The sequence below is a fragment of the Toxotes jaculatrix genome, chromosome 12 (genome assembly GCF_017976425.1).
Source record: "Toxotes jaculatrix isolate fToxJac2 chromosome 12, fToxJac2.pri, whole genome shotgun sequence".
NCBI classification, from domain to species: Eukaryota; Metazoa; Chordata; class Actinopteri; family Toxotidae; genus Toxotes; species Toxotes jaculatrix.
This window is the reverse complement of record NC_054405.1, coordinates 20,400,700-20,414,655: the sequence shown is the minus strand read 5'-3', so window position 1 is coordinate 20,414,655 and position 13,956 is coordinate 20,400,700. Positions and strand designations below refer to the sequence as shown.

Below are 13,956 nucleotides of genomic sequence, written 5' to 3'. Positions count from 1 at the left end.
AGACCGTAGGCATAATCAGCAGAGTTGGAATAAGTCTTGATCAGTCAGATTATTTGGCAGGGTCTTCTTTTTTTGCTTGTGTAAGAGCAAAAAAGACGATTTGTCTCAACCTTTGTCTTTGTCCTTATTCACCTCGATCTCTGTATTTGAAATTAACAGATAGACTGTTTTTTTTAAGTATCACGGGGAGTTGCATATTACAAGCTGTGGGTAAAGTAGGTCAAAACAAGTCATGATACATTAGCCATTATAGATAAGTGCCCTATAAAGATTGTAAAGTTAATAATAAACAAACTTCAGCTGGGTCAAGGTCCCACTGTTTATTTGTAGATTTTTATTGCAGTGGAAAGGTCTGTTGCATCCCTTACCACACTAAAGTGAAGCGCATGATGGGGGATGCACATATTGTTATGTGTCAAACAAACAAATTTTAAGTGTACATTAAGTGTGTTGTGTCTTTATCGTTATCCCCATGATGAATATTGTTGCACTTAAAAATTATGTTAGTCCATGTTTCCCAGTACCTGTCCCTGTCTCTGTCTATATATATATATCATACAGCATAAGATTCAACACACAAGAGTCACTTCAGTAGAACCTTCACTTCTTTTATTTTGAAGAGCCTTCTCCTTCCCAGCATGGATGTAGCCAGCTGGTAGTCTCAGCTGGTATGTTTATCTTCAGTTGGTAATGTGTTCAGCTTTAAAATAAATATTAAAGAGACCACTTTTGAGGAAGAAAGATAAAAATAACAAAAATCAGTTTGAGAAAAAGCTGATTGCAGTGATGCACTACCTCCATCACTGTTAGACACACATACTCACTGAGACTCTGAGATTACAAATCCTTGCCTCAGGCTTTGTTTCTTGTATCACACTATTATCAGTCAGCCACTGTTATGTAACCGCTCTGTCTGTGTGTATGTGTGCACACAAAGGAAGAAACTCACACAAACAAAAAAAAAACTCTATTTATAATATTGTATTCAACATGTCAAACTGAAATGAGGCTATTTGACAAATCAAAAGAGTTTATTTTCTGTGAGCTTGCTTGCAATTTTAACATCTGAGAAAGTGAAGCGGCAGCTTTTGAAACCTGCATTCAGCCTGTTGTGCCATCATGTACAATGATTCTCTAAAAACAACCTTTTCAGTGTGTTCAATTAAAGAAAACAATGGCTCTTTGATAGAATTTGTATGCTAATGGGAGCTAATAATTACTGTATAATTTGCAAAATCACTAAGAGCTTGCAAAGCTGTTTTATTTACTCAGTTTTGACTAATTAAAATGGGACCTATGTCTTTCAGGCTGCTCTTTTTCTTCTTTTTCTTTAGCACAGTTTGTTCACAGTTTGTCCAACAAGCCACAAATAGCCTATTACAGTATGTCTCTCATTTTGTAGTTGTTAATATTCATTTAAATTTGACGGCCAGAAAGCTGTGCCAGAAAGAAAAGTGCCTACACGTAATTATCAATAAAATCAGCGACTGATAATTCATGTGGGATTTGTGTTCTCAAAGTGCTGTGTTGCTACATTCTTGGGTTTACGGTCAAATTTTCTTCAGATTTAATGGGCAAGTCAAAGCTGGCCGGCTGCTAGATCCAGCTGGCTTGTTTTAAAAAGACCACAGTCGGGCTAATCACCCACCTCCTCTCTTAAATTCATTCATACAGTTAGGAATCCACACTGACAGCAGCGGCTAACCTTACTGCATAGACTACATATAAAGATGCTCTAATATATTCCCACAGGAAGACTTCCCACTCTGTAATTTGTTGACTGCTGCAGAGGGTCTAAAGAGCAGCAATACTCTTTAATACTCTTATAAACACAAGCACACGTAAACATACACACGCACATTTTCGCACGCACACACACTATTGCCTTGAGAAAGAGCTGAGAGCTGTACTCAGGGAGGAATAATTATAGATGGCATTGAATTTCCTGCTCTCTGCCGTGTGCAAACAGTGTTCAGCCAAGAGGGTTTGCTTACTTCACATGTTTACACCATGGCACCACTTGGCAACAGGGTCACATTATTGTAGTGTGTCTGAATGTCTGGTCTTGCAGAGGAGGCTCGACAAGCAGGGAGCTGTGCCACCATTTTCAGGCTCAAGTGGCCTGTTTTGTTATTTCATTATTTTCAGAAGTAGCCAGGAATAGAAGCTGCTGCACCAGGATGTTTCAGCATTCTGATACCAGAACATACAAATAGTTTCACATCCTCATATTTGGAAAGTGTAATACTGACTTTGCTGTTTCTTGCAGTTCTCTGCATACTCTGCATACTGGTGAAACCTTTATACAGCTGATTTTTGAGACTGGTTGTAGGCAACGGCATTCTTTATGTATTCGCATTATGTGAGTGGCTGACTGTTTGCCTGCAGATATGTGTGTGCCCTGTATATGCATATTTATGCATGAATGCATGAAGCTCTGCTCTCCACATACCTGGAGCTGTTGTATTTGTTACAGGGAAAATTGATCGTAATTGAATATACTTCCTTGAGCTGCCTGGAAAACCACATTACCCGTCCCCTTGCGGAAGAGAGTCCAGGGAGAAGGCACAGGGACCCCCGGGGAGAGGGGGGAGGAAAAAGAGCAAGAGAGACCTTGATTCAGTTAGAATCTGAATAAAGGGTGAAGTCAGGGTAAGGCAAAGGCTCACCCTAAGTTAACGGAAAAACCAACCTTAAAGTGTTTTAGTGAGGTGTTGCTCCACCACAAGCTGCCAGAACAGTTTCAGTGCCCCTTGGCTTTTATTGTACAAGCCTCTGGACTCTACTGCAGGGAAAGAAGATGGAGAGAGTTGTCTCCATTAGGTGTTTGGGTTAAAGTCAAACTGCTCAACAACCTTCATGTTTTGTGTGGAAGCATCTGCATTTATTATATAACGGGAAGAAAATAGAGGAAGAGAAAGTGACCTGAGAGAACTGAGAAAGCAAAGAAGGATGGAAAGGGGGAGAAGAGCAAATAGACTGAAAGTCGTGCAGCTCGATGATAACAGGAGAAAAGCTTAGTTTACCTTGTTTAATTGAGGCTAGCTCAGTGCCTGTTGTTATTCTGGCCTTGTACATTTCTCCGCTGTATATTGTGCAGAGCGGGAGACTGACAGAGTGGGGGAGAGAGATGGAGTGAAACAGACAGAGTGAGGGAGGGGAGGCAGAGATTGCTGCAAGGAGAGGAAGACAATATGATGTGACACAATGGAAAATGGGCAGGAGGGGGAGGGAGGGAGGGGGTAAAGCTATCCTGTAGGTGTTATCAGGTTAAGCCACCCACTGCTGGCTGTCGCCATGGTGACACCATGGTAACGACCAGGTGTTCAACCAGGAAGGAGAAAGTCCTTGTTTTCATGTAAAGGGGCTTCCTCTGCATGTTTCTTCCTTATCTTTTGTCTTCACCTGTGTCAGAGTGTCTCTCTCAGGTGTTGTTTGTCTCAAGGGATTATGTATTTAAAAAAAAAAAAAAGACATTCAGCAGATCACTCAACAACATTCTGCAAATTCCTGCTTCATGATCTGTGTCTCACCGGTGTAGTTAAGATTGTCTCTTGTGAATCACAGCAGGGAGCAGCAGTTTGTTGTTGCTAGTGTTTATGCCTTATTTCGGTTTTTAAAAATGTAAAATAATAAGTGCACACATATATAGGGGTATCTGACTCTTTGCCTGGCTGCATGTGTTTGCACACATGGTGTCTTTAAGAGTATTCTGCGCTCTCTCTTTATAATGTTTATGGGATCAACGTTCAAATATGACATATATATATTCTGATCATCACTCTGTGTGTGTGTGTGTAGGTGTGTCTGTGTGTGTGTGTACTGTATATGTCTCTGTATGGCTCTTCCATGCTTAAACCTATAAGCTGATTTGGTAACGTGCTTACAGAGATCTCTGTTTCAATCCTTTGGTGTTAGCTCTGTTACATCACTGCAGCCGGCTCTATGTACGAGTATGTGTGTATACGTATTCACGTGTGTGTGTGTGTCTGTGTGTGTGTGTGTGTGTCGCTCAGCAGAGTGGGTTTGGTGGGAGGGAGGGGGGTTGCAGAAGGCTAACAGACGCTCAGCACATGGAAACACACTGGCAACAATGACACACACGTGCTTGTGCCACGCGCACACTGCAGGCCAGACACACAAATACAGTAAGCAAAGGCAAACACACCCCACAGACCTTTGCTCTGGCTCTTAAAGGGATACTGTGCTACTGCAAAACACACATCAGACCAGCTGAGAGATGACCTCTGATCTGCCTCCTAATGCCATGCACTTTAACTGACATCCAAATTAATGCTTGTAAATGCAACACACCCAACATTGTTCATGCTTTTCTGTGTTTGGCTGATTTAAGGTGAGAGATATGCAAAGAGACGTGGCACTTAGCAACGCACATCTGCGCCTTTCCTCTTTTGTGTATTTATTTTCAACAAAGTCACACCAATCAAATGTAAACAACAAATTTGTTTCTCTGGCTTCGTGATTAAAATGGCATGTTGGCTTGTTTAAAATGACAATGCCGTTATAGACTAGGAGGGTAACACAGTGAGAAAAAACAACACACATTATGATTGTTGGGTTGATCACAGTTATAATATGTATGTCGCGGATGATTGTAATAGTTTGGACAGAGTCAGATGGTGTTGATGCTCAAACAGTGTGTGGTGTGTAATTATTTGAAAAATAATTTGAAAAATATTTGATTTTTATAGCTGGAGTCAGGACCATTGACAGTAGATAGTGGGAACATGGCAGTGTGCTGTGGGTGAGACTAATCCAGTTCAATGGCTTTCAGTACAGAGCTACAGCTCAGCTGATGTTCACTCACCGCCAGCTCTCGCTGAAGTTTACAGTCTGTGTTGCCCTCGTCCATCTTCTCATTTAAAATCATAAATTACTAAAGTTTTCTGTCCAAAAATGCAGCATAAATTAGCAACAAAACAGCTTCTGATAGATGTTCATTTCTGGTTTGGCATGGAATGTGCCAAGAATTTGCATTTTATCAGCATCTGGGGAAACTTTTGCCTCCGGTTCGTTTTCCTCTGAATTTTCTCTGTAGTTCAATATTTGTTCTTTTCTGGCTTTACTGGAAATACTCATTATCTGTGGGGTACGTCACATTTGTAGGTTTCAGTAATGTTAGACACTGGTTTCCTGCCGGCTCCAGAGGTTCTGTGCTCAGAGGATGACTCTGACCTCTGACCTCCATGTAAAGAGGACAGAGGAAAGAGGACTGGCCTACTGGGAACAAGAGTCTCACTCTATTAGTCGTTTATTATTATACTTGTCTGTCAGCTCTGACTGCTGCTGTTCAGGGCAGGTTGCATATTTTAACAGCCTTCAGTACTCCACACCAGCTAACTGTTCATGTTTTGTGTTTGTGTTGAAAGACACTGGCAGTGTCATTCAGAAAAAAATAGCAGTCTAAATTTACCTTATGCCTTTGATTCAGAGGGTTTTAATACTGAACTCCTGGCCAGGAAATTAGCATTAAACATGAAATACAAAATCTGAAGAAAATAGCAATGAGAATATAATTGGAAAATACAGTTAGCTCTGTGAGTATAAAATGAGATAACCAGGTAGTCTACAAAATGTGCACATGGTCTTTAGTTTGTAGTTAAATGTGGCTCTGGAAAAAAAAAAAAACGTTTTAGTCTCATGAAGAATATCACATGATAAAGTATATGTTTACACCATTATGCAGGCAAGTGAATAAAGCAAAGCAAGGTGGCTGGCTTGTGAGCGGTGAAGGTGAGAAGGTGACAAACTGCCAGTAAATGACAGAGTTGGGCACCAAGGACAAAGTAACAGACAGTTAGAGGGATGAGAGGAAAGTGGAGGGGAAGTCGGAGAGACAGATGGGAGCTGATCCTGCGGAAGGACGCTCCTCAGGGTCCTTAAATCCTGCTCCTGTTTCCCATTAAAGGACTTAGCTTGAATCTGTGTGCTTCCTGATTCGACCTGCGTTTGATGTGACACATTGGACAATTGTGTTGTATTCCATTTGATGTGTCCAGTAATGTTTCTCATATACTGTTCTAACGTTATCGGTCTTGTTTTTATCTGTGTTGCAGATAAACCTGCGGCTTATTTTAGTCAGCGGCAAGACGAAAGAATTCCTCTTCTCTCCCAATGACTCGGCTGCAGACATTGCCAAGCACGTCTATGACAACTGGCCAATGGGTAAGTATCTCCATTCAGATACCTCAGTGATTGTTCCCGGCAGTGGTAGTTCATAAAGAAGCAGCAGTAATTACAGAAGCATGTGTAGTCACATGGTGAAGATAATGAAAAAGCCCCTCCATAATGATAAAATCATCCTCGAGTGATGCAGCCAGACTTTGACTTCATCTGTGACTTGTCACTGTTATTTCTTAATTTTCACACAAGTCTCATGGGCTTTTTAGCCACTTTAATGTTTTATGCTCAGCTCATCTACTGTTTGTCTCCTGATCACTCAGTATCATCATCAGTGTAGTGTTTATATAAATTGTTGCTTGGTTCATCTCTAGTTTTTATTGATTACTCTTCAGCTAACAGGTTATTAAATATATAAATTTCCCTGTCTTTGAGCTGTATTATTTAAATTGGATTTTATGTGCGAGATCCTTGCGCTACTGTGACTTGCACGTCTGCTTCACATTCACTGGGAAATGTAAACATTTACCAGATTGTGGTATGCAGTCTTTGGTGTGCTAGCTGGGACATTTGCTATTTTCCCACATTCTGCACATAGATAAAATAGACCCGTATTGTGTTATTTTGTAATAAATTATATTACTGCATAAGCACAGCTGCAGCATGTTTGCATAAGTTGAAATTGAAAACAATTTAGCCGCTAATGCACTTGGAAACCAGATGATTCGGCTTATCTTGGCTGTGTTTTCTGTAACAACGACGAAGGCAGCTGAGGAGCTATGCTGTGTTTCCAGAGAGCTGAGATCACATTCAAACCCACTGCTAATTACTTACATGGAGGTCCATACAGCAGTATTGGAACGTGCAAATCTTTGGTGTAGGGTAATTAGATCGCACTCCTCCTTTCAGCCCGATTATCATTGCAAACAGGAATGTGGGATCGCTGTGTAGCCACCTCCTTTCTGTAATACGCCCACTCCCTAAGTGCTGCTACACCAGTGTTGTAATTCATTTGATACTGCTGACCTTACACCACCTTCCGATCCGAACAGACTTTAGCCTTTTCCCACGGTGCTGTGAACGTAGTCCCGTGAAGGAGAAGCCCACCCTGCGTGAAAAACTATAAATTATACTGATGGACTCAGATTCTCTTTGACAAGAGGAGTTTTCCTTTCTGTCCTGTCAGTTTTGGAAGTGTTCCTTCCAGACAACTGATCTGAACCCTGTGAGACCCAGAGCAGGCACTCAGTCAGCACCAACACCCTCTGTTTAGTTGGAGACAAACATCTGGTGGCCAGACTCTGCTGCCGTGCAACTCCCCTCTCCCGCTGTTTTCTCTCTCATTTAATGCCTTCACTTTTGTCTTTAGCTCTTCCCAAGCCACACCTTTTCCTCTTGTGCTCGGAGTCTTTCTCACATTCTGTAGCGCATCCCACAAAACCCACATATTATACATTCTTGCATGTAATGACATAAAATAAGGACCATAAATGTCTTAAAATATCTTCAGTGCGGTTGTTGGTGGTTTTTTCCACAATGACAGATTTCTTCTCATTATACTGTACGTCTTTGACACAAAACAGGACCAGTATAGTGGCTTTTCATCATGTCTGCTTTGCTGAACTGAAGTCAGAGCCCCTTATCAATGAAATTCCTTGCATCTTTCTCTAAATTGGTAATTTAGAGCCTGGGATCTTTCATTACCGATGTTCAATCAGAAACCGACTCGTGATTTTTAAAGGCAAATTCAGTCAGGCAGAAATCAAAAGGTTGTGAAATGTTATTTAACCTGCATGTTTAAAGATTATACAATAATACCAATGATGCTGATGTTTTATGGGAAAGAGGAGAAAAGCAGGAAAGGGCGGATATATGTGATATATGTCATTAATATTCCTCCATGTTGACTTTTCTCTTTAACTCTTTCTTTCCATCTCTCTCTGGCCTTTTTTCTTTTCAGACTGGGAGGAAGAGCAGGTCAGCAGTCCTAACATCCTGAGGCTGATCTACCAGGGACGTTTTCTACACGGCAACGTAACACTAGGAGGTGAGAAAACACAGAAAGTACACCTCCCCAAAAAGAAAGGAAAAAAAAAATGTGCTCATAGACATACACACAACATCACAGCAGTGTGTTGCTGGAAAGTTCTTTGCTGTTTTCATCTTTTTCCTGAGCCACAGAACAGAGGTACCTCAGTGCTCTGGACAAGCCTGCTTTGACGGAGAGAGGGAGGAGAGAGGAAACACAGAAAAAGAGGGGAAGGAGACTGGTCAGGAAAGGGCCAAGGCTGGTGTTAGAGTAGACCTCAGGCAGCACAAGAGAGAAACAGGGAGGAGGCGTGAAAATGAATGCCACAAGCAAACAGAAAAAGTGGATGTCTTCTTTTGAGGCGGCCCTCTGCGCTTCTCCCTGGCTTTTAGGCTATTCCGTCCATTTAACCCAGTTTTGATTTGACTGGTGTTTTGTGTGGTTAATGGGGTTATGGCCGTCCCTAACCCTTTTACACTTATCCTATTACCGCCATCTATCTGATAATTTCCTTATCGTCGTTTAACGTGTTTGCACGCTGACACAGAATCCTCTTAAGGTCGAGCCAAAACTCCTGGTGATTTTGAAATGCAAACAGAGACACCGCACACAAACGTCAACGCACACAAACGTCAACGCACACATCGCGTGATTGATAAGCAGTTTTGGGGAGTGGTGGCGCTTCAAGAATTGCAGCTAAGAGATCAAGTACAACTCATTGTGTGGTTGTCAAGGTGTATATGTAGGTTTATTTCATCAAATACCACAGTAGGACTAGTGCTATTTGTTATGTAACAAAGCATAAACTAGGAAGAGCAGACTGCATTTGACCTGTTTTCCTAGCAGCCATTGATTCCCTTTAATTTTGGTATAAAAGTAAACTGCTAAAGAGCTTTAGATAGGTAATCCATCAGAGTGAACACCATGCCCAGTCATGTTTTTGTCAATATCACAGTAGTAGCACTATAGTTGTGTGGTAATGGAATTGAAAATAGGCAATACAGGATACAATACGAGGATATTTTCTCATATCGATATCACTTTATGGCAAATACAGAAAAATCACCCACATTCAAAGCAGTGACTGTGTTCAAGCTTTATGTATTGCATAAGATTAAACTCATCCTATGTGAAAAGTGAAACTGCCAGTAGCAGACTTTGATAATCGTTGATTTAGACAACATAAATAACATCTGATTATGTGATCGCAATATATTTTAGATTCTCATTTTCAGGACTGATTTATTCCCCTGTGTCGTTGAGATTGAATTCATTCGGAATTTTTCTTTCTGAGTTTTACATGTTTCATGCAGTGGGAAAACAGTTCAAACTATTCGGGGAAAAAAGAAACAGTTCATTCACCCAGTGTGAAATAACTGACATTGTTCAAATATTTGGTTTACATAAAGGTTTACATTCACGGCTATTTCGGACCCTCTCCTTGCTTCAAAGGTTATTATTATAACAAAATGACCTTGCAGTTATATATTTTGACACCTTCAGCCAGAGCTTATTATTTCATGAAGCAGCTTAACTGCAGCTTTTCTATTTTTTATCTGTGATTTGTTACCTAACTTAACTCTTTATGCTGTAGCATAATTTGTGTTCCACTATTTTAGAGAGCAGTTGAAGAGCCAGGTGATACTAACGGTGAATGACTTTGCAAAGACAGACATGCTGTAGCTCACTGAATAACTTCTAACTCTCTGTCTGTTTCTCTCACTTCTCCCCTGCTAGCCCTCAAACTGCCCTTGGGGAAGACCACAGTGATGCATTTAGTTGCCAGAGAGACTTTGCCTGAGCCAAATTCCCAAGGTAACCAGCTCTCTGTCTCCCTTCTTTCCTTTCAGAGGGCCTTTCACAAGCTGAACAACTTTAAAACGCTCTGCCCCCAGCCATTATTTATCTCTACACATGGCTTCTGTTTTAGGAGCAGCCAGTGGTGCAAATAATTGGCTCCCCTAAATGTATCCCCAAGATACAGCACATTGTGTGGAATATACAGCTAATATAAATCATATTAGGTGACAGGTGTCCTTTTTATGATTGTGTGGTAGGCGGTGTCTTTGTGCAGAGACGGGGGAAACCCCCTCACAAAAGCTGTGCTGAATCATCGCTTGTATTGACTTGTAAAATGTGTGAATACAGAAAAAAGTTATAAATTATAAATTAAGTTATAAATTATCTTCATAACCTCGCTGCCACATAAACCCCCACACACAGCCAGTTACTCTGCTGAGTTTCAGCCCGTTACACCTCCATTCAGTGTACCCTGATTTAATTGCAGTCCGTAAACACTACGTGTTAAGCAGCAGTCATTCCGAAGATGAAGGCACAAACCCATCTTAATGACAACAGCTCTGCTGCATATTCAGCTAAATTGGTATTTAAAATGAATGATGACCATGAACGTTAGAGGCAACTAAAAGATGCCTTCTTAACTTTAGTGGCACACAGCCCCAGGTGTTCGTTTACTATGTTTTGGGTAGAAGAGCAGTCAGTTTTAGCCTGGATAAGATAACATTTACTGATGCCACACCGGGGAAATTTACTTGTTAGGCATCTCACAAGCAAAGCAGGAAAAAAGGATAAAGTGCAGAAAAACAAGAAGTGTGCATGCAAATGGATAGAGGGCTGAAACGCTGAGGAAAAGCTGTGTTTACAGATTTATTGGCCTAATGTGGACGTACTCCACGACTGTTCGTGGAACTGGACTCAAGTCTCATTTTAAAGTAAAATGTATTCAAATGATATCTCCCCACATATAGTTGGTTGGGTACAAGTCTGTCTGTGTACAATCAGTGTTTGTGTTAATGATGTTTGTGCGTGTGTGCGTGTGTGTGTGTGTTCCCAGGTCAGAGGAACAGAGAGAAGACTGGGGAGAGTAACTGCTGTGTCATTCTGTAAATACACACCTCTGCTGCCGGCCTCCATCCTTCTCATCCGTTCTCGCCCTCAGCGTTCTGGACCTAATGAGCTTGTCCCCTGTCCTGGAGCCTGTCCACAAAGCGGATATGCATATAAACACACACACACACACACACATACACACTCTCTTTTTCTTTTTCTTTTTCTTCCCTTCCTCATACACTCAAACTCTCATGGAAAGGCAGCAGGCTCAGTCAGGCTGATCCAGGACCTAGAGTTGGGAGCAGGAAATTGATTAACGATAGAGTTGATTCCTTTGTTGTACTTGATTTGTCATAACTGAAAATTAGAGGAAGGAACTGGATTTGCATGTTTTTTTTTTCTTTATTTCTTAATGCACAACTTTTAAAGCCTTCTGCCATACAAATGCACGCATATACACACACACACACACACACATACATACAATAGACATACACACATTATCAAGCCATCCTCAGCTGGTCTGTTAAAAGTCAGTTTCTAACTGGCTCCTCATTCTAGCTGGTTGTAATAGTAATGCAGTGCCAGAGTTTGTGTGTGTGGCCTTGTTTTCTCATACAGACTGCTGAGAATTTTAACCACTAACAACTCACCAACATGCAAAAGCACACATATATTCACACAGACACACACACACACATACAGTGACACCCTGTCTACACATCCAACCATATGTGCTTGTGTGATCTCCCTCAGTGCAGCAGATGAAGCTTAGACGTGCCTGATCAGAGAACTCAAACCAGGACACACACACACACACACACGCACCTACAGACACATGCACACACACCTGTGTCCTTTATACTGCCCTCCTCTGCATGTGCCCTTAGAGGTCACAAGAGAGAAATTATTCCTTATCTGCAGAGTGCTGTAGAGACCGAACGCATCCTACTCTCTCAGACGTCACATTCTAGCCAAACAAAGCCTAAACAAGCAAACAAATAGACAAACAACCGTTGTCGGTGGTCTTGTTCTTGGTCATTTGTTTGTCCATGACATTTGTGACTGTGTTTTGGCAGTCCATGCATATTACTGACCGACCAGTGTTGTGATTAATAAAACGTCACGTCAGTTTTCTTCCCTCCCCTAAAGCACCAGCCCCCTCTTCAAGGAAAGGCTCCTTTTTTTTAAAAAGTGTTGTGAAGGATCTCTCTGACAGTTACTGTCCTAGCAGGGAAGTTAACTCTGGATGAAAATGCTCCTTATTTGTCTTAATTTGCTTCTTACTCTCTCCTTAATTCTCTCTCTGCATTAATAAGTCCATTTTGCACAACTGAAGCATGTGCTCCATCAGATTAATAAAAATGTATAAAAAGTTTTATGGTTTTATTTTATATTTTTCCAATGGAAGTAATGTTCCAAACTAAGGTAATGTGTAGAATATATTTAATATGAATCTTATATAGAACATTATGACTCTAGATCTCGTTGATATACAGTATATTGGTGTTTAGTCTATGATTGTGTATACGGTTAGCTTCTAGCCAGTTCACAGTCACTCGCTGACAATGTCTTGTGCTTAACAGCAGCAAAACCTCCCTAATCATCAACAGACTGTATTTTTATTTTCTTTCTTCTGTGCTCTTTTATTATTTTTGTTTTCATTTGTTTATAATTTAATGTAATCCTTTTTCTTTGTGGTTTTTTGCTTTAAAAGAATCGCTTTGTAACAGCACTAGGTCTTAAAAAAAATATTGTTTATATTGATCAGGGTTCAAATCTGTACAGAGATAAACGTTTTCAAACCAATTGTAAATAGCACTAATGCTCCCTCTCCCTCCTCCAAACTTCAAAATGGAATACATCTGTAAACTAAATAAAGGTTATTGAAGTGCACTGTCTTTTGTCATGACTCACTGCACTTAAAGCATATAACTCAGTATCGTTTGATTTTTACGGCATACCATTGACACGCAGCAATGATATTTAACAGTGTTTCAAAAGGCTCCTGAATCAGACGGGTATTTTTTTATAAGCCAGCTCAACTAAAGTTCATCTGTGTGACAGCTACGTGGAAGTGGATTGTGACATGTTTTTGTAGAAATTGTACACGATTTTCTTTTGGGGAAACTGTCAGCAGATGAGTTTAGAAAATACCTTGGTTTAAATTAGAATTAAGGCTGTTTTATTTTACACACACATAAAGCAGCTTAAAGCAGTAATTCCACAATGTAAAAAAAAAATTAACTAAACAAATGTGAGAAATGTCCAAAAAGGTTTGTGCAGTACAAATTTGTGCAGCAGAACCTAATGATCATTCGACTAGAAACCACTTAATAACTGTGATTGTACATCAAAGTAGTTGAAGCTCTGTAAAATGCTGCTTATTCATTGATGTATCAGTATTATCAATCCACTAATGTACTGTAATAATAATAATATAACAATAATATAACAATACTACCACTGTTTTACATTGTCATATGTGTTGTGTGTAAAATACCAATCTGTAAAGTCATCCTAGCTGGCAAATGAACGCAATGGTTTAAAAAGTACAATCAAATGAAAACACTCAAGCAAAGTATGAGGAACTCCTAAGTAGCACTTGAGCAAATGCACTTAGGTATGTCCCAGCGCTGTGTGCAGGAACGTGTTTCTCGTCAGCCAACAGATCCTCACTTGATAAAGTCTGCTGATCAGTGGTTGTGATGCCCTTTAATGTTAACTCGTAGGTCAATATGTTACTTGTCAGTTGAGACAAATCAGCTTACATGAGAGAGACTCAGAGTCAAAGACTCACTAAAGTTTGCTAACTTTCCACTCGCTCAACATTTAAGCTGATGAAGTCTTAATGCAAGAAAAAAAAATAATTCAAATTAAATTGCATCATTTTTCTTTGGCAAGCATGTGATGCTGTTGAGTCACTTGTCAGGTTT

At 40.4% G+C, this 13,956-nt stretch overlaps 1 protein-coding gene across 1 annotated transcript in view; it reads left to right on the top strand.

Moving 5' to 3' along the window:
- Nucleotides 1-12,916, top strand: part of ubl3a (ubiquitin-like 3a) — a 33,379-nt gene extending 20,463 nt beyond the window's left edge. The window contains exons 2-5 of the mRNA XM_041051020.1: nucleotides 6,078-6,186; nucleotides 8,102-8,188; nucleotides 9,908-9,985; nucleotides 11,025-12,916. Coding sequence (XP_040906954.1) covers nucleotides 6,078-6,186; nucleotides 8,102-8,188; nucleotides 9,908-9,985; nucleotides 11,025-11,077 — 327 coding nt within the window. The 3' untranslated portion in view covers nucleotides 11,078-12,916. The remainder of the gene's footprint in view (nucleotides 1-6,077; nucleotides 6,187-8,101; nucleotides 8,189-9,907; nucleotides 9,986-11,024) is intronic.
- Nucleotides 12,917-13,956: the final 1,040 nt, after the last annotated feature.